The sequence below is a fragment of the Paralichthys olivaceus genome, chromosome 22 (assembly GCF_024713975.1).
Source record: "Paralichthys olivaceus isolate ysfri-2021 chromosome 22, ASM2471397v2, whole genome shotgun sequence".
Classification (NCBI taxonomy): domain Eukaryota; kingdom Metazoa; phylum Chordata; class Actinopteri; order Pleuronectiformes; family Paralichthyidae; genus Paralichthys; species Paralichthys olivaceus.
Window position 1 is genome coordinate 11,563,532 of NC_091114.1, and position 24,628 is coordinate 11,588,159.

Consider the following 24,628-nt stretch of genomic DNA (forward strand, 5'->3'; position numbering starts at 1 on the left):
ACCGAGCTGAAAAGAGAGATGCCAAACCTGTCTCATAAAGATAACATCACACACACGATTAAAAAAAACATAAAATCTAAAACAAATGCGTAAAGACAAAAAAGAGAAAATGAAAATACCCTCATCTCTCAGGCTGAAAAAAGGTATGTTACCTGTTATCTCCTGGTCCTTGAGGCCGCTGCGATGCTCCGCAAAGCTCTCCGGGGTCAACACTGCCACTGAGCTCATGGTTCAAGACTTGTTCCGCTATTCCACTAAACGTGGAGAAGGATGGTGAACACCAAACAAGAATAATTTAGACCCTATTATCTCTGAGGAGACAATTAGCTGCTGCATCTGCATGAAATTTCATATTCATCAGGTACTGACTGCACAATCAGAAATACAGACAGAAGCCCCACTTCCAACTGTGTCTCCTATTGTCCCTCCCTTGAATGAGCTGTTGTCTATTCTCTCTTGAAGGTTGACGTTGCCTCTGTGGCATTGATAGTCCGCACTGAAGCAGCACCCTACACCTGAGGAGCTCAATTAACACTTTCACAAGCCTCAGACAAACACACAGCGATACAAAGCCTCAGGGACAGGGTTATCACAAGTCACACACTCAGAGCTGCCCTCCACTAATAAACAACTGATGCTCACATTCCTTGTGACGCAGAATCACAGGATCTTGTCAGGGTACGTTACTACAGTGAGTCACCTGCGTTTTGCATAACCACTTTTTAAGAGTGAAATCCCAAAAAATTAACAAAATCTGCAAATCTCTGAGCTGCTCGGATGACTGTGCACTAGAGACCAACTTTGTGAAAGCAAAGACAGCCTTGGGGATTTAGGGAGAATGTTGCTTTTTTTATGAGCAAATTAAAAATAGTTTAAGTGCCTAAAAGCAAACATTTACGAGCTCCTCATCAAAATCAGTCTCCAATTAACAGTTGATGAAAGAAATCAAGTCTTTAACGCCTCTCACTTGTTTTTCTAAATAAAGTCACGTTGCAAAGTTATCATTGTTGTCCACGATGACATTGATCACTTACTTCTATTCAACATTATTTAATATTTTTGCAGACAGCCGAGATGTTTTCCATAAACAGGCATGCAAATGAATCTGCAGATCTGTTGCGTGATGCTTCTGGCTGAGCACAACAGTGACTTTGTGCTTTTATCTAAAATCTATGAAATGTTCCAGTGGGGTTGTTTCTCTTGAAATGTTTTTATGTTGCTCTCGGTGTGTAGTCAGATTATAAATGTCATGTGAAACCCAGTAAAGACGCTGCCTCAAAGCAAGGAGAGCGGTTGGAAAAGTGCAAGAAGGATGTTGCGGAATAAAACACAAACCATTTGGGAAATACACAATAAGGCTCAGTATAAGCTCCGAGCTGCAGAAGGAGCAGCTTAGTTTGTCGACACAGTACAAAGCGAGTCCAGGCTTACCTGCAAAAGGTCAAATGCCAGAGAGTCCGTCCAGTTAGCGGCTACCGTGGTCGCTTCAGTGTGTGTGTGTGTTCCAGCTCCTGGATGCACAGAGAGGAAACAGACGAGTAGTGAAAATTGTGAATCAAACCGCTCTACAGCACAGACACGGGGTAAAACTGTAAACACCCACACTGCACTGCACCTTGTACTGTTTGGATCTGATTCACTCTCCCCTCCCTCTTCCATATCTTTCCACCAATAAAAAAAAAAAAAAAAATGCTTTTCTTTGGTGAATTCAGCGCCTCTTGTTTTTATACTGAGTTACTTATTGTAAGAGCCTTTTTGTTATTGTTCTGTTAAACCTCCCACCACTTGGGGGAGTAGCACCTCTGTCAATGAGGCACTGGGTTCATATAATCAGGGGGTCACTGGACACAGGTGTTGCTGGTGAGACGCAAACAGTTTGGAACGTGCAAAGGGAAGTTATGAGTTCTTTTATCCATGTTTCTGGGAAATAGACTCATCCCAGAGAAAGTGCTTCTGCTCTGTTTGTTTAGGAAACTGGACACTATCGTTTCTGCACGCGTCAAAACAGTCATTTGGTCTTTTGATGGTCATCGGGGTCACTACACTGATCAACTTTGATTTCGATTCTAGTGGAGTTGCAACAGAATCTGCAAAGAGATCAAATATGCCAGATAATGTGCAAATAACAGCGTTGGACTTCTGCTGTGGGTTGGCTGTGTTCCGGGGACCAGCAAATGTTGCGCACCGGAGCGTTTGGAGCTGCGGAGGACGCGCACGGAGGAAAACGCAACTTCAGAACACCTGCACGTCGGTCAACGCCAAGGTACGTGTGGCGCTACCTCCAGCCAAAGAATGGCCATTGTTGTAAACGTGTGCAAACTTTGCGCGTAAAATCCAATGCATTGGTTGTGAAGTGAGCGCGTGTTCACAAAGCTGAACTTGCGTGATTGACTATGAGTAAAGAACACACTCCCATTCTGAACTCTTAACTGAGACAGAGCCTCAGGCTGATTAAAGTTGATATGACCTACTCTGTAAAAAAAAGACTGTTGAATTGACATAAAAAGCACTTGTGGAAAAACTATCAACCTGCAGAACGAAGTTTCCTAGAGCAGACAATCTCAATGAGCTAATTGTTGGTTTGATGGGTGACAAACGCCATGATAAAGGTGTAAAATGTAATGTTCTCTGTGGTGAAGCAAAAGAAAAACATGAAACTTTGATGGGGCCGTAACCTAAAGAGGCGGAAAAGCATGAAATGATCAGTGTCAGTGACTTTATCGCTGATGTAAACAATTGGTTGTCTTGCAATGAACGTTGCCTTCATGCTGAAAGTGTCCATATTCATAATGATGGGATTCATGCGGAGCCTCAGGACGGCATTTCAAATGTTGAGTTTAATACTGTCTCAAAAAGCAGCAAGTCCACACCATCATCTGCACTGCTGTACTCACAGCACGTGCTGCAGCGCTGCAGACAAAGAGCAGAGGAACAAGTGGAGCTACTTGAAACTGGAATAGCAGCAACTATGGCAAAATGATCAGTGTTAACTGCATCATATCAGGGCAGTGTTTCAAATGCACATTCGGATGGAATAGAATCCTATTTTAAAAAAGGAGCTGCACTCAATTCTCAAACTAATATAAGTGGACAACTGTGAAAATTCAAAACGCAGCTATGTAGACAAGCTTCAAGTGGCAAACACCTCAAATAAAGTCACGTCAATCAGATTTAAATTCTGGTGGTCAGCAAGCAACACATTCCCAAAGCAATCCTCAAGTACCTGGAGATCTCTACAGTCTGTCACTGAAGTAACAGCACCCTTTGTACAGACACAGAAGTCTCAGTTCCTACCACACAGAGGAGTTTCTATTTTTGATGGAGAGCCTCTACAATTTATTTCATTCATCGGAGCGTTTTGAACATTGTGTGGAAGCAAAAGCAAACAGGAGATTGTTTGTATTATCTGGAGCAACTCACTCTGGGGCAGCCTAGAGATCTGGAGCACATGGCTCCAGAAAGAGGTTATGCTGTGGCCAAAGACTTTCTTGGACATTTTTTTGGTCACAGCTGTCGATGTGGAGAAAATCATTGGATGGCCTGCTGTCAAGGCAGAAGATGTTGAAGGCCCATGCATTGTTTCACGGAATCACAGTATTTAGATGAACTCGCTGTGCCAGCAAACATGAAACAATAATGCAGAAACTTCCTCACAAGCTCAGAGAGAAATGGAGAGTGACTGCATGTGACATCTCTGAAACCTAAGATCACAGATCTGGCTTTAGAGACATTAAGTTCATGGAGTTCCAAGTCAAACTCGTTTCTGATTTAATCTGTGGCGACATCAGGACACTCAAGCTTGTACAAACAAAGGAAGCAACAAGGCAAAGTTACGACATTTCAGAGACGGAAACTTGGATTTTGACATTTTTCGTTTTGCTCTCATAAAACCTTGAGTGCAGGTTGTGTGTGTAAGAGTTGTATTTGATGGAGTTTTAATGTAATGTATGCGTTTGTCTGATGTCTTTACTTTTGCTGTTGAAAGAAACTAATCTGATTATATAAAGGCTCATAAAATATAAACAAATCAATATATTTTATTCAATCTATACCTCATCCACATATATAGTTGCAGTGCAGAATAAGACTGCATACAATTACCTTAAAAATGTGTTGTGAATAGCACCACGTCCACTTAATAATTATTTTTGATACTTAAATAACATTTTTTTTCTTACGTTTGCATGGATTTCTCTTTTTACATTCCTCTGTGGATCTAAACACATTTTATTGATTCATCAGATGAGTGACCACAGTTCCCAGTCCCCCTGTCGTGGATCGTCATTGTTCATTTGCTCTTTTAAACACATGGAAAAGCCACGAAGCGAGGAAACTTGGAGGAGAGGACAGAAACAAAGAGCTCTTAACGTGGCTGCGTGCGAACACTGGGACTAACAACACCGCTGTGTAACCACTCTCCTCCCGATGCTAACCCACCACGGACGGGGGACATTAATCCAGCAGTGCACGGTGCAGCCCGGACAACCAGCATCTCTCCACCTGCATCTCTCCACCTGCATCTCTCCACCTGCATCTCTCCACCAGCATCTCTCCGCCTGCATCTCTCCACCTGCTAGCTAGAGGATGTTAGCTCGGAGGTGATCTTCTGCTAACGCCTGATGAGCCAGTGCGTCCAAACCCCCGTTAGCCTCTCGGGCTAAGCTAACGCTGTGCTCCGACCTCAGCACGGGGATGATTAGGCGCAAGGACTTTCTGATAATCGGCTGCAAGAAAAAAAAAAAAAAAAAAACCCAAGCCGGGCAGGGAGATAACCAGCCCCGCTAGCACCAGGGGAGCTAACCGGGCTAACCCAGCCTGCTGCTGCAGGTGCCGCTGCTCGGTTCAGTCCCACCGGCTCCTCCGCCGCCACATCACGGCTCTGACTCCCTGCTCACATTTAGAAATAGAAATCAGAATAAAAGAAATAGCGGAGTCCTACCTGACAGAGAGAAAATCTAGCGGAGGGTGTGTGTGTGACAGGTGATGGTGTAAACACAGATGTGATTGGTCTGCGAGCACTTCCTCTGTCGGCGGAGGGACACGAGCGCACACCCGGTTTAAAGCAAATGCCGCAGTATCTTTGCGCAGCGGGGACATCCACGTTGAATAGACCCACGTTGCGCCGCGCGTGTTTCCCTCGGCTCGCGCCGCCGATCGATTAAACCGATCTGGACCCACGCGCGGTGTCCCGATAGATGGTCGATCAATGAAAGCAGGTCCAAAGTGATCAGGTCCTGCAGCGTGTCACGTCCATCAGAGTGACCGGGTCTACTTCTCATTCATAATGGCCTGGTGCGCTCTGCAGGAATCACAGAACTTTAAGTTATCTTCATTAGATTAGATTAGATTAGATTAGATTCAACTTTATTGTCATTACACATGTACATGTACAGGGCAACGAAATGCAGTTTAGCATCCAACCAGAAGTGCAATAGGCAGTAAAGTGCATGTGGCATAAATATTGTGGTATATAAAAAGTATGTTACATGTTGTTTTTACAGTGTATGGACAATATTTACAGATCAGAAGCTATGTACAGGTGAGACCATATATACAGGTTAAAGTGAGCAAGATATACATAATGATTGAGGGAGGTACTATGAACATATTATACAGATGGATTGTTCGTTAAGTGGGAGAAGACTATAAACAGGAACTAGCATAACATAATTTACAATAGAGGAGATGGCAGATGATAAATTAGGCGATACAAAGACAGATGACATGAGCAACTTATAGTGCAAAATAAATAATAGCAGTGGCTAAGTTACTAGACTAGTGCAATGTTCGGTACATAGTACTGTGCAAACAGATTGTATAAGTGAAAGTGAGCATGTGCAGAGTAGTCCAATAGTGCAGTGTGATGGTGTAAAAGTCTTTGGTCAGTGACTGAGTGACTGTGAATTGGTGTGTCAGCGGGGGTCAGAGTTCAGTAAGGTCACAGCTCTGGGGAAAAAGCTGTTCCTCAGTCTGCTGGTCCTTGTCCGGAGGCTTCTGAAACGCCTGCCAGAGGGCAGGAGGGAAAATAGTCCATGTGCCGGGTGGGAGGGGTCCTTCAGAATGCTGCGGGCACGACGCAGACAGCGCTTCTTCTGGACGTCCTCAATGGCAGGGAGTGGAGTTCCTGTGATGCGCTGGGCAGTTTTCACTACGCGCTGCAGGTGTTTGCGCTCCGCAGCAGAGCAGCTTCCGTACCAGACTGTGACACAGTTTGTTAGGATGCTCTCGATCACGCAGTGGTAGAAGTTCACCAGGATGGCTGAAGACAGATGGTTCTTCTTCAGAGTCCTCAAGAAGAAGAGGCGCTGGTGAGCTTTCTTGACCAGGCTGGAGGTGTTGGTGGTCCAGGACAGGTCCTCTGAGATGTGGGTCCCCAGGAACTTGAAGCTGGAGACGCGTTCGACGGCCATTCCGTTCATGTGAATGGAGTCATGCGTGCTTCTTCTCTCCTTCCTGAAGTCCACAATGAGCTCCTTGGTCTTGCTGGTGTTAAGGAGCAGGTTATTGTCGGCGCACCATGTGGTCAGGTGCTGTACCTCCTCTCTGTAGGCTGTCTCGTCGTTGTTAGTGATGAGACCAATCACGGTGGTGTCGTCTGCAAACTTGATGATGGAGTTGGATCCATGCACAGGTCTGCAGTCGTGGGTGAAGAGGGAGTACAGGAAGGGGCTCAGCACACAGCCTTGTGGCACACCGGTGTTGAGTGTGACAGTGGTGGAGCAGATGTGGCCTGACCTCACGTGTTGTGGTCTGTTGGTCAGAAAGTCCATGATCCAGTTGCAGAGGGCGGTGTTGGTGCCCAGGGCTCCAAGTTTGGTGATTAACTTGGAGGGGATGACCGTGTTGAATGCTGAGCTGAAGTCAATGAACAGCAAACGTGCATAGGTGTGGTTATTGTCCAGATGTGAGAGCACAGAGTGCAGTGCTGTGGAGACTGCATCGTCTATGCTCCTGTTGCTACGGTAAGCAAACTGATGTGGATCCAGTGTGGGAGGGAGGGAGTCCTTCAGGTGCGCCAGGACCAGTCGCTCGAAGCACTTCATGATGATAGGTGTGAGTGCTACAGGGCGGTAGTCGTTGAGGCATGTCGGCTTGGAGTGTTTTGGCACTGGCACGATGGATGTCGCTTTAAAGCATGTTGGCACAGCTGCTTGGGCGAGGGACAGGTTGAAAATGTCCGTAAAGATCCCAGTGAGCTGCTCCGCACATGCTCTGAGCACACGTCCTGGGATGCCGTCTGGTCCAGCAGCCTTGTGTGCCTTGATTCTGCTCAGTGCCGTGTGGACATCAGTGGGGGAGAGTGAGAGGGGCTGGTGGTCTGCAGGGAGCGTTGTCTTGGTGGCGGTGTCTCTGTTGTCTCTCTCAAAGCGAGCATAGAAGTGGTTTAGCTCGTTCAGGAAGGAGACATCCGTGGCTGTGGGGGTGGGGTTGCTGGGCCTGTAGTCTGTGATGGCCTGGATGCCTTGCCACATGCGTCGGGGGTCATAGTTGGAAAAGTGACCCTCTATCCTCAGCTTGTAGCAGTGCTTGGCCTTCTTGATGCCCCTCCTCAGGTTTGCCCTGGATGTGCTGTAGGCCTGTGCATCCCCTGATCTGAAGGCAGCATTACGGGCCTTCAGCAGGAGCCGCACCTCCTTGTTCATCCATGGCTTCTGGTTGGGGTAGGTGGTGATCTGTTTCTCTGTCGTGACGTCATCAATGATGGTGGTGATGTAGTCCATAACAGAGGAGGCATAATTGTCAATGTCCAAGTGTGAGCCACAGGTGGCTTGAGAAGCAAACGTACTCCAGTCTGTGTGTTGAAACCTGTCCTGGAGTACAGAGTCTGTCTCTGCTGGCCACACCTTGATGGTCCTCACTGATGGCCTGACACGGTTGATGAGGGGTGAATATTTGGGGGTGAGGAACAAAGAAAGGTGATCTGACTGTCCGATGTGGGGGAGGGGGGTCGCGTTGTAAGCGGCAGCCATGTTAGTGTAAACATGGTCCAAAGTCTTGTTTCCTCTAGTGTGGCAGGAAACATGCTGGTGGAATTTGGGGAGTACAGTCTTTAAGTTTGAGTGATTAAAATCACCCGCAACAATAAAAGCCGCCTCCGGGTGGTCAGTCTGTTGTTTACTAATGGCCGCATAAAGTTCGTTCATTGCGAGCTTAGCATTAGCATCCGGTGGAATATAAGCAGCAGTGATGATGGTGGATGTAAATTCCCGTGGCAGATAGAAAGGTCTACATTTAACCATGAGAAACTCCAGGTTAGCTGAGCAGTGGCTTCCAAGAGTAACAGAGTCTGTACACCAAGCTTTGTTGACATAAATGCACAAACCTCCGCCTCTGGTCTTGCCGGAGTCATCAGCTGATCTATCCGCCCGGTGTGTGTGGCGTCCGTCAAGCTCGATAGCACTGTCCGGTACACCGCCGTGTAGCCATGTTTCGGTGAGAATCATGACATTGCAGTCCAAAAGTCTCTTACTGTGAGTGAGGCGCAGTCGTATCTCGTCCATCTTGTTAGCCAAAGACCGAACATTAGCGAGGAAGATGCTGGGCAAGGGAAGCCGGTGTGGTGTAAGTCTTAGCCTTGCTTTTAGCCCTCCGCGTTTCCCTCGCCGTTGTTTACGATCTCTGCGCCGCCTGCGAGCACTTCCGCCTGGCCGGGTAGAGTGCGAAGCCACCGGTGTTCTGGCGATCTCCGGGATGGAAGGGAGATCGGTGATAAAAGTGTCCGAGAAACGTAATCCGATCTCCAAAAGCTCATACCGGGTGTATGATGTAAAGGCACAGTTGTTTTGTCCAAACAGACCCGAGATGAGCAGGAATAAAACTGCAAAATTGCAAAAACTGGGGAGACGCTGAGCCGCGCGATGTTCTCGCGCCGCCATCTTGCATCTTTCATCACATCATCATAGGAAAATAATAAATAAATGAAATTCTACATGTGCACAAATACAGTGATCTTTAACTGCAGCAAGTACGAAGTGAGAAATGAATTCTTAGTTTTAGTTTTTGGGAGAGTTTAAAGTCAGAATTATGATAAAAGTTCAAATTTTTGTGATTGTCAGCAACTCAAAAATAACAATTCTGTATTGCAAGAAATTAAATCAAAATTCCAATTCTACATCAATAGTGATCTTATCTTACAAATAATATATTTGACTTTGTAAATTTATATCTAATATTTCCCTGATAATTTGGAGATCGAAATCATTACATAGCATTAAGTGCTTTATGACACAGTCGATATTTTGTGTTGTATTGTAAAAACAAGGAGGCGTTTGACATGATTAGATATTCAATGGAATATATTTATATAGATAATTTAAAAAACTTTCAGAGACAAAGTTAAACTTTAGGAAAGGTGAAAACATTTTACATAGAAACCCAATACTTTTTAAGATAGCAAATAATCTTGAATTGGCAATTAAACTAAAATTAAAATGGAACATTTATTAATTTTATCATTGTTGTCACTTTTTCCCTTGAGAGGATTCTTATTTTTTTCCTCTTCGAAATTAGATTTTTGCTAATATTTACAGCTCTGAATATTAGTTTAAGTATTAACACTTCGTGGATCTGCCACTAGATGGCGGTAGAAGACATAATTTGAACAAGGCGATGGGCAGTGACGTAGAAGAAAAGCACCTGCTTCAATCCACCTGTTATATGAAAACAAGCAACAGTGACATCATTTATTTATTTTTATTTACTATACCATATGATTTTATTTACAGGCAACAATCACCATATCGAAATGTGTCTTAAATATAATTGATCACTGTTTGATACTGATAAATAAAGACTTATATAATGCATCTATAAAATCAACAGTAACATTCAGATTCAGGGTTTTGATGAGTTGAATTAATTGTCAGAAGTAAGAAGTTGTTGAAGTTTACAATGAAGAGCCGGAAACTGCTGCAGTTGTGATATTTTGTTCTTCAAAATAAGAGTCTCCATAAACTAATACTAGGCCTTATGTCACCCTGATGTCACCAAAGCAACATTTCTGTTTGAAAACATCAACATACAATAATTAAAAAAGACAAATCGTAAGACAATAAGATATAATACCTATAAGATGAATTTAACATGCATGTGACACAACTTTTACAGAGTTCTTTCTCGCAGTCATGAATCAAAATTCACGTGTTATAAAATACAAATTTACACAAACCCTAACTTTACATGTTATACTATATATTCTAATACAGTAGATATTACTTTATTTATTACTCTCTTAATGGTAAGTTTGATTTGCAGCAAAAATAATAAAAGAAAATGACGGTATTGAAAAATGTTAAGTGAACGGAATAAACAAACAAACTCTGCAAATGTTTTTTATGATCTTAAAATATGTGATATAACATGTGAAGTTATACTTATTTGATGTATTAAATAAAAAAAACTTACAAGACTATGATGAGTTTTATTTTGAAATCATGTCTCCTCTCCTCGGGGCTGCTCTGGTTGGTCGTCTCTCTCCTGCCTCCTCCTCCTCCTCCTCCCTCTCCTCCCCTCCTGCCTCCCCTCTCCTCCCCTCTCACTGAACCGGAGCTCCGGGTAACAAAGGGGAGACGTCGGGCCAGGAGGGGGATGATGGCAGCTTCGCCCAGACTCAAACAATGAGACACTGACCCGCGTCTCCTTCGTCTCATGCATCATTTTAACATTGAAGCCTTAACTTACACTGACGTTGCTGACAGATTTTAACCCGCAGCTTCCAGTCTTGGAAACGCTAACTACACCATGTTGGACTGCCGACACTAGAGCCGAATAACTGAGGAGACACCACCAGACATGTCTGAATAACACTGGTAAGTTTTATTTTTTTTTAATTCATGTTTTGTGCGAGATTTGTGAATTATTGGTTGTGTTTGCCAGTGGAGTTTGGTTGAATTGGGATGTTGGAGTCTGAAAGCACCTGTTCCCTTACGGGAAACCGCAGAAATACCTGTGAAAGCTGGTGAAAGATTATAGTGAGGCTGCTATACTGTAAAGTAATTTTATACACTGCAGCATTTAATATTCTTTAACCACTGTTACTCCTTCACAGACCATATAAGGGACAGAAATAAAGACTATTATATACAAAAATACTGAATAATCTGTCATGACACTTAACTCATGTTTAGGAATATTTACATTGGAAACACATACAGGTTAGACCACTACTGGAAGATTCATTGTGCGTCCAAGTTGTGATAATTACCTATAACACATTATTTACAATGTAAATAAGTCAGATCTATGGAAAAGTGGGCTGCACCATTGTGTGTATATATGCAATAGAATTTATTCCCACCAATAACACCCCTAGTGTTTGTTGTGTGTGTGTTTTCTATTCCGACACACCTTTTCCGTCCCTGCTTCCTGGCCAGCGTGGAGCTTACAGGCACATCACATGTAGCATAATGGTTGGTGCAGCTCTCTTAAAGACCCCCTACCCATTTTACACACACACACACACACACACACACTAACCCATTAGTCTCAGAGCAGATGGTAATCTGTATACACATGCATTGTGTTGATGGACCCCCTTAAAGCACTTAAGGATTGCTCTCGAGCTGCCCTGATTGGAGGGATCACACCGTATCTGATACGAATTGGATTCACCAGGACAAACACACCCACTGGAATGAATGAGTGGCCCACTGACCCAGCCGGACTGTGACAAGTCCAGTCGACCGCAGGATGCAGCTATTGAACGAACCAGGTCGAAAAGACAGCGGACAAAAGACCTGAAGTCTGGTGGGGGGGGCTGATTGAGAGAAAGTCAAGGGGGGGGGAATGTAACCTCAAGTGTAATACATATCAGACTGTTGTGAGTGCTTTGACTGTACACACCCTCCAATTAGGTTTATGTGTCATCCTGTGGACAATGATATAACCAGAGGGCCAAAACTGAAACCTTCACAAACCTGCAACACAAAAACACACACACACAATGTAATGTGTCAGATGCACATGACGGTCGCAGTCGCTTTTAATAATCAACTCCACTCAATATTGATTCCACTCCTTCCTGCTTTGTCGTGTTGTCATTATATTTTTATATTAGTGGTTCACAAAAACAAACATTTTTCCCCTCAGACTGAAACGTGACACCCCGTTGGTGACTGTGCTGCAGCAGCAGCAGCAGGCGCAACTTCTTTCAAACTGGTCAGACACGCTGGTGCACTTTCTCAGAAACAAACAGCTCCAGTCAAGTTAGAGTATGAATCATGAAGCTTTGTTTTACCTGCTGATCTTTGGAGCTTGATCAATAAAACAGAAAAAAAGTCAGGATATCAGGGCCTCTGCTGCCCTTCCTTTTTTTAAAATCTGCCCTCCTGCACATCAAATCTGCAGAATAATAGGTGCTGACACATTCACAAAGTGGTTTACTGCTTTATGACACATTAATTTAATTTTAGTGCCTCCGATTTTCAAGTGATGACCGCACCAAACGGTCTGATTGTTGTTGTTTGATGCGGTCATCACTTGAAAATCGGAGGCATCGGAGATTTGATGTGCAGGAGGGCAGATTAAAAAAAAGTAAGGGCAGCAGAGGCCCTGATATCCTGACTTTTTTTCAGTTTTATTGATCAAGCTCCAAAAACAAACAATCCTACAATTCCCACAATGCATTTCCAACTACATCTTTCAGACCTTTAACAACTCCTTTATCTTTCAAACTCCTCACCTCTAGTTTGAAGCTCTGATTTTTGACGAAGGTTTCTCCGAACTATCGCGGAGATAACCGGAATAGGTTGCGTGCCCCTTTAAGAGTCTCTCAAATCAGTGCAGTGTAACTGCTCTCTCATTTGTGTATGAGTCAGAAGATGAGTAACCCTCGTCCAGTTTGATATTGCATCAGCTCGCACACACACACACACACACACATCAATAAAACATATGGTGAGAGGAATCTGCAGCGTGGACATTTGGTCGCCCAGAATGGAAAATGAATTTCATGTTATCATATTTCTTTTATTAGACACTTACAGGCTGAAGAAAAGAGTCAGTGTTGGTTTGACTGCCTCCTTTGAATGATTTGGAGAAATTTGTTGAGGTTTAAGTTTTGAAGGATTAAAGATTTGGCAGAAAGACAACAATCTGTAAACTGGCTGAAAACATCATTTAGTGTTCAGAAATCACGAACATGACAGCTCCTCAAAAGTGAAGCCAAAGCATCTTGATGGCCCCCTGGTGGCTGGCTGTAGTATACATCATAAACCCTGCCTCCACCGTGTTAATAGATCGGACAATGACCACTAAAATTAAAATTTCAAAAGAATGCATGGGTCCTTTTGGTCCCATCCTTCCACCAAATGTCAGTAGGTTTTGTTTTTTTTGTTGTAAACCTGCTCACAATCAAACAAAGCTGTGAGAAGAAAACCCGCTTAACAACAATTTGTAGAAACGATATAAGGCGTCTATGAGCGTCATAAGTGTTACCTGGCTGAAAGGTAAAACAAAGAACCTGGAATGATTTGAACTGTCAGGAGGACAGGGTGGAGCAGGTGGTTGTTGTGTTGATGTGCATCTGTATTGAAAAAGTGGTTAGCTATTAATAACATTAATCACATCAGTGCACTCGAACCTGTGTTATACGTGAATCAAGAGCAAACAAGAGATGTTCTGATACAGCTGATACATTTCGCCTTTAAGGTAGTAAATTAATAAACAAAGTTGGGTGTTTGAGCTCTGAATCATGAGATTAGAACAGGTTGAAAAGTCGCAGGGACTTTCAGAGCAGATCGCTTCGTCACCTTTCAGTGCCTTAAACAAATGACTTTGGTTTTACATTTCCTCCTGTTGTGTTATGTTGGAACGTAATCTCACAAGGAAGGTGTGGGCCCTTTAAGTGGGCAAAGTTCATTTTCCTCAGAGACCTTACTGAGGGGGATTAGTCATCTGAGAGTCTCACAGTCTGACCCTAGGAACGTACCGTTATGGACACACTGACTGTTTCGTGCTTATTGCCTTGCTGAAAATGTTTGCTTCAGCTACAGAAAATTACTATAATTACAGTGAACCATGTTACGTAAGAGGCCACATGCCGAAAAGTTTGAGAACTATGACACGTGGACCTTGAAACTGAAACTTTTAGACGAACCATGCAACTTAAATGCATGTTAATAATAATAGTTAGCTTTAAGTGTGCAGCACTTTTTACAAGCTGCTTCCCATGAGGATAAAACAATAAAACCACAATAACATTTTATTTAATGTCTGAAAGGAAAGGCTCTTATCTGCTTTTTTTTTTTTACCGGTCAGCTGATGAATTGGTCAGGCTCTGGTTAAAGCTTTATTTATGAGGCCTGTTTACATGTGTCGTGGAGAACTTCTACATTTGTGAAAGAAGTCCTATTAATCCTTTTGATGAAATCTGATAACCTGCCTCAGGTCATGTCACTGAAGGAGCTGTTTTTATGAATTAAACTGGCATTGACTTTCTTTCCTCTTCATCAGGTGGTGATGACACCAACACTGACCTTTGCCCTCAAAGCCTGACCTCTGATTGGTCAGGGCTCAGAGTGAAACACGCCGTAAGAGAGCTACGATGTCTGTCCAGGAAGCTTCCCAGGGGCAAACGCTGCCTCCAACCATGAAACCTGAGGCCAAGCCAAGACCAGATATCCCCCCGAAGCCCTCAAGTCAAACTGGCTCCCCACCTCTGGGGGACGGAGGCGACGGCACAAACCTTTCCTCTGGGAAAGTCAAAAGGATTGTAAACAAGTTCAGCAAGCAGAACTCTGTGCAGGAGGAGGCAGAGGAACGACCCACCAACGGTACCTCAGTCACACAGAGCAAGCGGCTCAGGAGGCCGCCGACAATAAAGCCCAAACCAGGCCGTAGCAGCCTGCAGCTTCAGATAAAGGAGGAGCAGGCTCCTCCGCTGCCCATGAAGAGGAGTCGCATCCAGCAGAAACAGACGAAGAGCCTGGGAGGAGACGGGGGCGATGGCATCAGTGTGGACGGAGGTCGATCAGGTACAGTGACAGTTACAAAGACGTCAGACTGATTAAACCGTTGATTAAACTGAAACGAAAAACATAATCTCGAAAATTTTGAAAGTGTGTCTGCATGTAAAGGCATGTGCACAGATTGTGAAGCTAAATTTAGAGCACTGTCAGGGTGTTTTTCAGAGACAGGTGTGGTGCCACTGGCTGATCTGTTCCAACAGCCATTAACAGGTTCTGTCAGTCAGCTGATTACCTGAGCACACACACATCTGTGCGTGTGTGTTGCGTGTGTGTGTGTGCTTATGTCTTTGTGAGGATCAGTTTGACTATTCGACACATTCAAAAGACTCAGGGTTCAGTGCAGAAATGGGTTTGCGGCTTGGTGATAATACAGCATATATATAGATGTAATATAAAGCACATTATACACTGGGAGATTCTTTCACTTTCAGTCTGTATAATAGGGAACGTTCCTCAATGTGTCAAACTGATCAACATTGTCCATGTTCCAGAAAAGAGGAAACCCCAAGAAGTGACATTTAATTGTTTGAGTGTAAATAATTTCCTCTTTGGTTACACACATTATCACTTCCTTGTTTTGATTTCCTGTCTGAAACACAAAGACGTTATGCAAACCTTTCTTTGCCAATATATATTCATTTTTAAAATAATGTAATCCTTATTGGCTAACAGAAAAGTAGCAAAAGCCTCATATGAGGAGCTGGGTCCAGAGGATGTTTTGCATTTGTGCCTAAAAAATAACTTTCAACTTATGAATCCAATTTGAGAATAAGTCTCTAATTTTCTATATTGGCTGAATGGATAATCGTTAAATCAATTCAACTCTACTGGTGATATTTGAGCAATTGAGTGTGAATAAATAAATGAGCAATAATGAAAAGTATTATACTCACTTAAAAATGTCTGAAAGGCTAAATCTGATTTATATCCTTAAACAAGTATATTTTAAAAGTGATTGAAGAGAATAATCTGTGTTTGGTTGAACTGTATTGTTCAAAATGTGTTTTTACTGACAGATATAGAAATTGTTTGACATTTAGTTCAACTCCCAAAAAAACAATCATTAGTACTCTATTCTGAAGGCGGCCGCCGTCCTAATTCTTCTCCCTCGTTCCTCCAACTCGTCCATTTCCTCTCGTCAATACTGGATCCTTCCTTTGCAATGATCCAAACTTTCCATGAATAGTTAAAGACACTTTACGCGCTGCATAGTAATGATCTGCTGACTTGACAGTCCAGCATGTGCCATGACAGCAGATGTGGGGAAAGAAGGGGCTCTTAATCAAAGTGAGCTGTTCTGTCTGGGGACGCGCGTGTAAGAAAAAAGTAGACAGGAAACCAATAAGATGAAGAGGAAGAAGTCATTTATTTTGTCCCCTTTTCATTTCAAAGCAGCTGATGCATGTTGTCTTTTTTTCGATGCAGCGCCAGATGGAAAGGAGGTGGAGGTGCAGCTGATTGGAGGAGGTGAAGCGGAGGTGGGGCACAGCCCGGACACGCCTCTCAGTCCCTGCTGCGACCCCAGCTGCAGCTGCCTGTGCCACCGCCAGCGGCCTGGCATGAAACTGATATGGGTGCCCGTGGAAGTGGATGACGGTGGGGAGGAGGTTGGAGGCGGAGAAGAGGATGAGACTGATGTGGAGGAGCAGACGGGGGAGGATGGGGAAGACTGGCTGGAGTATGAGGAGATAGAGCTGGGAGGGGACGGGGGCAGTAAGGACGGGGACGAAGTGGACGGGGTTTCTGAGGCCGAAGAGACCGACATGCAAAACATGAAACAAGAGAAAGCAAAGTTCAACCAGTCTTTGGATGTTTTGATCTCTGAGGCTTACAGACGGAGGTCGGACCCCGGGCCCCACAGTGTCCTCACCTCTCTCGCTGTCCCTCGCTCTCAGTCTCCCCCTGTTCCCCCAAAACTAACTAAGTCGCCCCCAGTCCACCAAATACCTCCTCAAGATGACGAAGACAATATTTACGAGGCCACGCTTCCATTTTTTGACCCTGCTCCTAAAAAGACAGCACCTGTGTGTAAGGAACTGGATATTCCTCTTATCAAGGTGCGCAAACCGGCGCGTCGGTCTAAACTGTCCTACAGCACCTCAGACCCTACATCTGAGTTTCAGATGAATGAGGAACCCTCCAGCCAGAAAGACGCGCCGCCTGCCATCCCCCCGAGGATGCCTGTGATTCCAGACAGCCGCTGCCTTTCGCCGGTGCACCGGGGCGGGATTCCTCTCCCACAGCCCACCCTGGAGGAGTGGAGGGCCCTTAGACCTTCATCGCCCTGCAGCTCCATTGCCAGCGGCCTGAGCCCCCAACGAGCCATCACTCCGCCCCTGGCCACCCCCCTGCAGCCTCACAGACCCCCGCCGGCGCCACCAAAGACAGACCCTCGCAGGCTCAGCAGCGCCTCGATGCAGTCCCTCGCGCCGAAAAGAGGTTTGTTTTCCGAACGCTTTCATCCTCGCCTGAGGGGAGAATGATTCACAAATTAATTACCTGTGTAATTGAAAGCAAGGGCGTGATTAACTTTTCTTTTTTAGAAGCAGAGGAGAATGGAGGAAATGAAGGAGATAAAGACGACAAAGTGGAAGAAGTGTGAGTTTTAAGACCTCTGACTTTAATTTTTAACAAGATGAAGCTAACTGAAATAGTTATAGATAGGATGTATTCAGGTGTTTTTAAGGAATCTGTAAATTATAGAAAAATATATAATTTCGCAGGTCAAGTTTTGTGTTTATGGAGGAATAAATAACTGTTTCATTCACTCTCTCATCCATTCATCCTCTGGCCTTACTTCCTGTTTCAGGAACAGCTCCCTCAGGGGTGTGTCTTTCTGGGAGTCCCGTCTACAGGATGGTAAGACTCACAGTTAACGAGGAATGACTCAAACGTGCACCGTACTAAATCATCTGTGCATGGATGTTGGACATATAATTGGCCGCTCATTGTAAATTGTGGCCTCTGATTTAGAAAAATCCCAGATCCGCCACAAAAAAAAAACACAACATAAAAAGTCAGCGTATGCATCACATGTAATGTCAGTGAATGCAACATTATAATTTAGCTTGAGTGTCATAGTCAATCATTTTATCTGCAGCACACAGTTGTTTGCCTTGTCCCAATTCTATACTGCAATCTTACTATGGACTATGTACAGCTTGTAGAGTTTGAACCATTAGAAGTAAAACAGTAACAGTGAGCAATTCAATATTTAACTCGCTGCTCCAGTTCAGAGCAAAGGGAATCGTGTCTGTGATTGGCCAAAACATGTCAGATAAACATTTCTGTTTTATGTATTGGGGACAACACGTGTCCCGGCTACATGCTGAACCTCTCATGTTCCTTGTTTCTCTCAGAGCCTCTTTACCAAACATACCGCGCCACTGTCATCAACAAGGAGATCCGACGGCAGACAGTTTGCCGTAACATCAGTAAGGCCAGCGTGGACTTTGCTATGGATTTGACGGCCCGTCGCTCTGGGACTGGGGCCGGAGCCATGACAGGAAACGGACCCCCCAGGGGCAGCCCTGTGGCCGCACCCCATCAGAGCACTCTGTGGCAGGACCTCCCGGCTGTGAGGGACAGCGGAGCGTTAGAGCAACTCACCCCCGAGCAGTGCAAGTACCAGGAGGTGAGATGGGGGAGGGGCAGAGGCTAATGTACAGAGGAGAGATCCCATAAAGAAAAATCAATGAGGCAAGGAGGAGAGAAACTAGAGATGCAGTTTAGTTATAAATCACATCTTAAAGTAATAATGTGATGCTTTTATATGAATTAAGCTCCATTCTCCCTCACTCTATCACTCGCATTATATTGATTTAACCCAAGTTCATGGAAGCTTTTACAGTCACACTTTCGACTTTCCAACACCAGATCAGATTTTTTTCCCCCCGCAAAAAAAAACAAACCACCAACTTTTCCATCCCCTGTTCTCCTGGCAGAGCATGTTTGAAGTTCTGACGTCGGAGGCCTCGTACCTTCGATCCCTGCGGGTCCTGACCGAGCACTTCCTGGACAGCCGCGAGCTGGAGGACACGATGATCATCCGGGACAAAAAGACTCTCTTCTCCAACATCCTGAGGGTCAGAGAGGTCAGCGAGAGGTGAGACACAGCAGACGGAAGGATGAAGGAAAAGGGAAATCAGAGGATGATTAATGACTAGAGTTGCCATGAGGTCATTTGGCGTTTGTGATGAGTCATTTGTTGACTTCAGGCAGACTTTAGTTTATGTGTTGGTCAAAAAAAGTTCTTGAATTGTTTGTGTTTCTGCTTGTTATGATTCTAAAAGCTGCTACTATGAGATTAAACAGTTTTCTGTTGGTTTTGAGGCTTTGCTATCTGATTCCACAGGTTCCTGAAAGACCTTGAGGACCGCATATTCCATGACCTGGTCTTCTCCGACATCTGTGACATCATCCACTACCACGCCCAACACAAGTTCCCCGCCTACATTGACTACGTTCGCAACCAGATCTACCAAGAAAAGATCTTCACTACTCTCATGTAAGCAGCAGCACGATGTCTCAGTGGCTTTCATAGGATTTAGTGAAGTGAATTTACACTGGTTTATATTTATATGTTTATATATTATTTACTTCAAATCTCTAAAATGTCACTTTTCTCACTTAAAAGTTGAGTGTTTTTAGCTCAATAGTTCAGCAAAACTTCACAAAAGTTGTTTTCCCTCACATCATATGGCACGAAAGCTCGAGGCTATTTATTTATTTATTTATAGTTTATTTGTAGGAACAGGCACACTGTGCATAGACATACTAAGAAGAGCTGCGAGTCTCATACGGTTTCTAAATATAGCGTTAAAAAGAGGGATAAAAGTTAGAGAAAGATAAAACAGAGGAATAAAAAGGTGACAAATACAATATCGAATAATTAAAAAATAGGTTTTATCCTGGCATTAATCCACAGATATGTTTATCGTGTGCATTTTTATTTGTCAACAGGAAGAACAATACGCCGTTTGCTGCCGTCATCACTCGTCTCCAGGAGTCGCCGCAGTGCCAGCGGCTGCCCTTCATGTCCTTTCTGCTGCTTCCCTTCCAGCGGATAACACGTATCAAAATGCTCACGGAGGTGGGATTGAGATGATGATATAATATAATCATAAATAGCAGGAGCACATTTATACACACACCACTTGTTGCATTGCTAATGCTAGAAAACAGCTTTATTGCTGCACAATGAGGTTTATTCTGAGTATGACCTAATCAGTATTAAGGTAATCAGAAAATGCTGTTTACATGACAGCGTCCTATTCAGACTATTGTTAATGGGGTTAATATCGGAATATTGGTGTCCATGGAAACGTTTCTTGTGTTTCAAGTGCTTGTTGGATCTTAGGATAAAAATGATGCGATCTCATATAGACTGAAGTGTCTGGATGAATTCATGGTTTGCAGTCAGTACTTTTCACTACAAAGGAAGAAACGTATTGAGTTTTAGTCCTCGTCATGGAAATGTGAGTGGAGCGAGACCACTGTGCAGTTAGCCTTTGTAACCTTTAAATACTTTTCTAAACAGAAGTCTGCAAAATATTTAGTATACTTGACCCTGTGCTATTGAAAGGCAGTCGTCTGAGTCCATCAGGGTGTGTCGCTGCGTGGAATGTCGTCATTCAAACACAATCTTTACCTGCCACTGCCTCTTGACCGACAAGCAAACACTCTGACACGCCTCGCCTCAACCTCATGACCCCTTTTTTTTTTAGACATAGATGGAAAAAATGCGTCCCGCTGTTTGTCCGTCGCAGAAATGGAAGGTTGTTGTTTGTCATTGCAGAACATCCTGAAGAGGACAAAAGAGGGGACGAAAGAGGAGGAGACTGCTTCCAAGGCTTTGGCTTCCATGTCGAAGGTAAACGTCCCTCACTCCTCACCCTCCTCCTCTGAATACAGGTTCATGTATTTGAATGCTGCACACGCCTCAGGAAATTTGACGTCAGCCTTTGTCTCTGTGAAAGATTTCCCATTGAACGAGCTCTGCAGTGACAGTGACTCATTCGTATGAGTGAGGACAATGGCAGTTAGAGCCTGATTTTTTTTTTTCCTCAAAAGAATGAGAGAACCTGATACTCCCTGTGAGGCACAGCCAGTATTATATATTGACAGCTGGAGGTAAAATGAGGTGTGGAATGATACTGAAATTTTTCACTCATGATGCTGTTGTTTGATCATTTTGTCTCTTTCCTCGCTCACAGATCATCGACGAGTGCAACACTCAGGTGGGAAAGATGAGACAGATGGAGGAGCTGATCCACGTCTCTCAGACTCTGGAGTTTGACAAGCTCAAGGTAAACTCAGACCACTATAAAACGTCCATTTCAGCCGGACTTGAAGTAAAGAAGTTAACGTTTCTGTCCTTTCCCGTCGTCAGGCCATCCCGATCATCTCTCAAAATCGATTCCTGGAGAAGAAGGGAGAGCTGCAGGAGATGTCCAAAGGAGGAACTCTGTTCAACATGAGGGCCAAGTTCACTCCCGTCCACCTCTTCCTCTTCAACGACCTGCTCATCATCGCTGCCAAGAAGGGGTGAGGCGGGGTCGAGTGGTGTTTGGGAAAAATAAACATTGCCACAGTAATAAAGCAGAACAGAGCAGGGCTGAGTCATACCAACATTTTCTGTCCATGGTTTTCAAAACTTCTATCAGTAATAATAATAATTATTATTATAAGAAACTTTATTTATATAGCAAATTTCAAAACACAGTAACAATGTGCTGTACAAGTGAAAAATGTAGAATTGAAGGCAAACAACAGAAACAAAAGGCAGAAAGTGTAAAAACAAGATAAAATAAAACATTATAGAATCATTTCTTATTAATAATTTAATTCAGGCATCACTCTGCTCTAGTGCCCTAAACAATCATGTAAGTCATGGGACAGGGTTGAATTTGAAAGTGATAGTTCCGGCAGCTTCTGATAAACAACTGATCTGATTATGAGCCACAATAAATCCTGGCTTACAGTTAACATTGTGGTGGAGTGGTCTGTAAACTCATGTCACTCTTCAGTTGTTATGTCATATAGACTCAGTAGAAATGAGACTGCGGCAGGAAGATTTCCCGCTGTCTCCTTTTAATGAGCTGTCATTACGCCACTTCAACGATGATGAATGCTACCATCACAACAGGAGGTGAAATTACTGCACACTTCCCCACAGGGAGCAGGAAGTGGTGCGTGAGGAGAACTGAGAAAGAGAGAGACAGAGGAGCCGATTTTTAATATTTCACGTTTGGGCATAGAAGAAACACAAAACAAATGCAACACGCCTGTTTTATGAAATACAACAGTATCTCTTAAAGCTCAGCTTCGAGACAAAACTTACATGAAAATCTTTTGAAAGTGAAAACAGACAAAACTTCCCTTCATGCTTCAAAATACAGCGTCTCCTAGAAACTGTGATACTGTCCCTCTTAACCCGGGTTCTGATATCGCCTTCCCCGTGGTAGTTGGGGGGCGTGTCAGACAAAGCTAATGATTGAGGATGCATCTGGGAAAAACGATGAAGAAGCATTTCAGCAGCTTCAGGATGTAAAAGCATCATGTGTCTCTTTTAACTTTATCTTCAGCAGTGCGGAGCGTTTTGTGGTTGTCGACCACGCCCACCGCTCTCTGGTGCAGATGCAGCCACTGGAGGAGGGCGGGAGTGGCAGCGGCAGCGGCGGCCCCTACGAGCACTGCTTCAATCTCACCCTGCTGGAAAACCATCAGGGGCGAATGTTTGAGCGACTCTTCAAAGCTCCTTCCCAGTGAGTTGATGACGCAACACGGGTCTCATTCTGCAACAAGAGAGAAGCAGCGTGCAGCGAGTGTGGAATGTTGTCATAACATCAGGCATTTTGAGACGCGTAACAAATTCGACCCGTTTCCGTCAACAGGTCAGACATGCACAGGTGGATGGCAGCTTTCCCAAACCCCACCAAAACAACCACCGATGAAGATGAAGTGATTTATGAAGACTGGGGTGAGGAAGAACAAACGCAAGCATAAAAAAGTGATGCATCTATTTATGTTATGGCGATTTTTCAAATGTCGTGCGTTTGTGTGTCAGACTGTCCTCAGGTGCAGTGTGTGGAGCAGTACATCGCCCAGCAGGCGGACGAGCTCACACTGGAGCCCACTGAGATCGTCAACATCATCCGCAAAACCAATGAGGGTAAGAACGTGGGAAATCCCAAGACGGAGGAAGAGTTGTTTATTTATCTGTTGCAGAGAGAAGCTGCTTTTCTAAATCCAAAACAAGATCATCAAATGAACCCACTATTCTTCTATTTGCCTACATTTGGTGTGATCAGTAAAATGCAGGAGAGACAGGGTTCCTATTAAAATAGTCAAATGCACTGATGTGATTTTACATTATGTGATTAACATGACCCCTCCCTTTACTCTGCTCGTTCAAACACCCTGATCCTCGAAACTGCGTCAATCCTCCACCCTCCACCTTAGCAGTTTATTGATTTGTTTTGACTTTCTTGCATGAACGATACAGACGCCTCCAATCTTCCCCTATTTGTTGTTCTCCTCCCTTCCTCCCTCTCCTCCCCTCTCCTGCTTCTCCTCTCTTTTCTCTCAGGCTGGTACGAAGGCAGCCGCCTGTCAGACGGACAGCAGGGCTGGTTCCCCGTGGGAAACGTCATAGAGATCACCAACGAGCACGTGCGGAGGCGAAACCTCCGAGAACGCTACAGGGTCATTCAGGCCGCGGCTATGGTCTCCAACACCAAGGCCCGCACCATCAATTAGCGCCGACCTAGTTGAAGTTTACATTGAATCATTTTCCAAAATGGAAAATGCTGTACAAAGATTATTCAGGGGCTTTAATTGGTTTTAAGTGTCAGCTTCTAACACCCAGGAAAGGAAAGAGGAAACGTCACAAAAGACCTGCAATCATCAATTTATTTATACAAGTGTGTGTGCGTGCACGTGCGTGTGCATTTAAGCACCTCGGAACTTGACGTAAATCATTTATCACTGAAGCTCCAAGCAACTATGTCGTTTGTGCATGTTTGCGTTCAATAACTGAGCAGCCCTGCACTAACCTCGTGCACAGCTGCCAAACAGCCAGACCGACGTGCCAATCATTCCTGCAATAACAAGTAAAATAGTCAAACCTGCTGCAAAGAAAAGAGACAGGCGTTCCTGTAGAACTCGCACATGCATAGTCGAGTTATGTCCTCCTCATTCCTGTCACGCATACAAACACGTCAGCTGTCAGCGAGGCGGGGAGAGTTTAAGATGTGACACATTCTGTAATTCGATTTGACAGATTAGAGATTGACTGCTGGAAAAATAAATCTAGTCACTTCAATAAATCCCAAAACTACAAACCCCAGACTTCTAACAAGCACAAAAGCTTTGGACATGCATGTGAATGGAAGCTGAGCTGTTGATGTTTCTCATGTTTCAGGAGCCGTTGACTAGCACGTCAGCTTATGCCACTGGTCGTTGTGGAGTAATGCTGCAGCTCCATCTGCAGTGAAGAGTTTGTATTATTTATGTATTAACTGCGAATGTACAATATGTTGTAAATAATGAGTGGAGGATTCTTTTCCTTCAAAAACACTAGCAGTGCTTTTAATAAAAAACTTTTTAGCTACAGTCAGACTGTGGATCTTTCTTCTTTTTTTTTTTTATTGAACACTGAT

General features: G+C 44.1%; 2 protein-coding genes across 7 annotated transcripts in view; one reads left to right on the plus strand and one right to left on the minus strand.

The window, feature by feature from the left end:
* The window catches only part of hdlbpb (high density lipoprotein binding protein b), a 17,157-nt gene extending 12,107 nt beyond the window's left edge, over positions 1-5,050 (minus strand). Inside the window, exons 1-3 of the mRNA XM_069518856.1 lie at positions 4,940-5,050; positions 1,432-1,511; positions 153-254 (exon numbers count right to left, since the gene is read on the minus strand). Of these exons, the coding sequence (XP_069374957.1) occupies positions 153-228 (76 nt within the window). The 5' untranslated portion in view covers positions 229-254; positions 1,432-1,511; positions 4,940-5,050. The remainder of the gene's footprint in view (positions 1-152; positions 255-1,431; positions 1,512-4,939) is intronic.
* arhgef15b (Rho guanine nucleotide exchange factor 15b) lies at positions 1,816-24,581 on the plus strand. Of its 6 annotated transcripts, XM_020095767.2 has the most exons (17): positions 1,816-2,263; positions 10,712-10,808; positions 14,452-14,972; positions 16,392-17,405; positions 17,510-17,564; positions 17,776-17,825; positions 18,326-18,600; positions 18,911-19,071; positions 19,321-19,473; positions 19,929-20,058; positions 20,764-20,838; positions 21,182-21,274; positions 21,358-21,512; positions 22,553-22,732; positions 22,862-22,947; positions 23,035-23,139; positions 23,557-24,581. In XM_020095767.2, the coding sequence occupies exons 3-17, from the start codon at positions 14,543-14,545 to the stop codon at positions 23,724-23,726; spliced, it is 3,132 nt and encodes a 1,043-aa protein (XP_019951326.2). In that variant the 5' UTR covers positions 1,816-2,263; positions 10,712-10,808; positions 14,452-14,542; the 3' UTR covers positions 23,727-24,581. The 6 variants fall into 6 exon arrangements, with proteins under 6 accessions (XP_019951326.2, XP_019951328.2, XP_019951327.2 ...); XM_020095769.2 differs by lacking the exon at positions 1,816-2,263 and having other exon boundaries at positions 10,505-10,808; positions 22,556-22,732; XM_020095768.2 differs by lacking the exon at positions 1,816-2,263 and having other exon boundaries at positions 10,560-10,808; positions 23,557-24,093.
* The last annotated feature ends 47 nt before the right edge of the window (positions 24,582-24,628 follow it).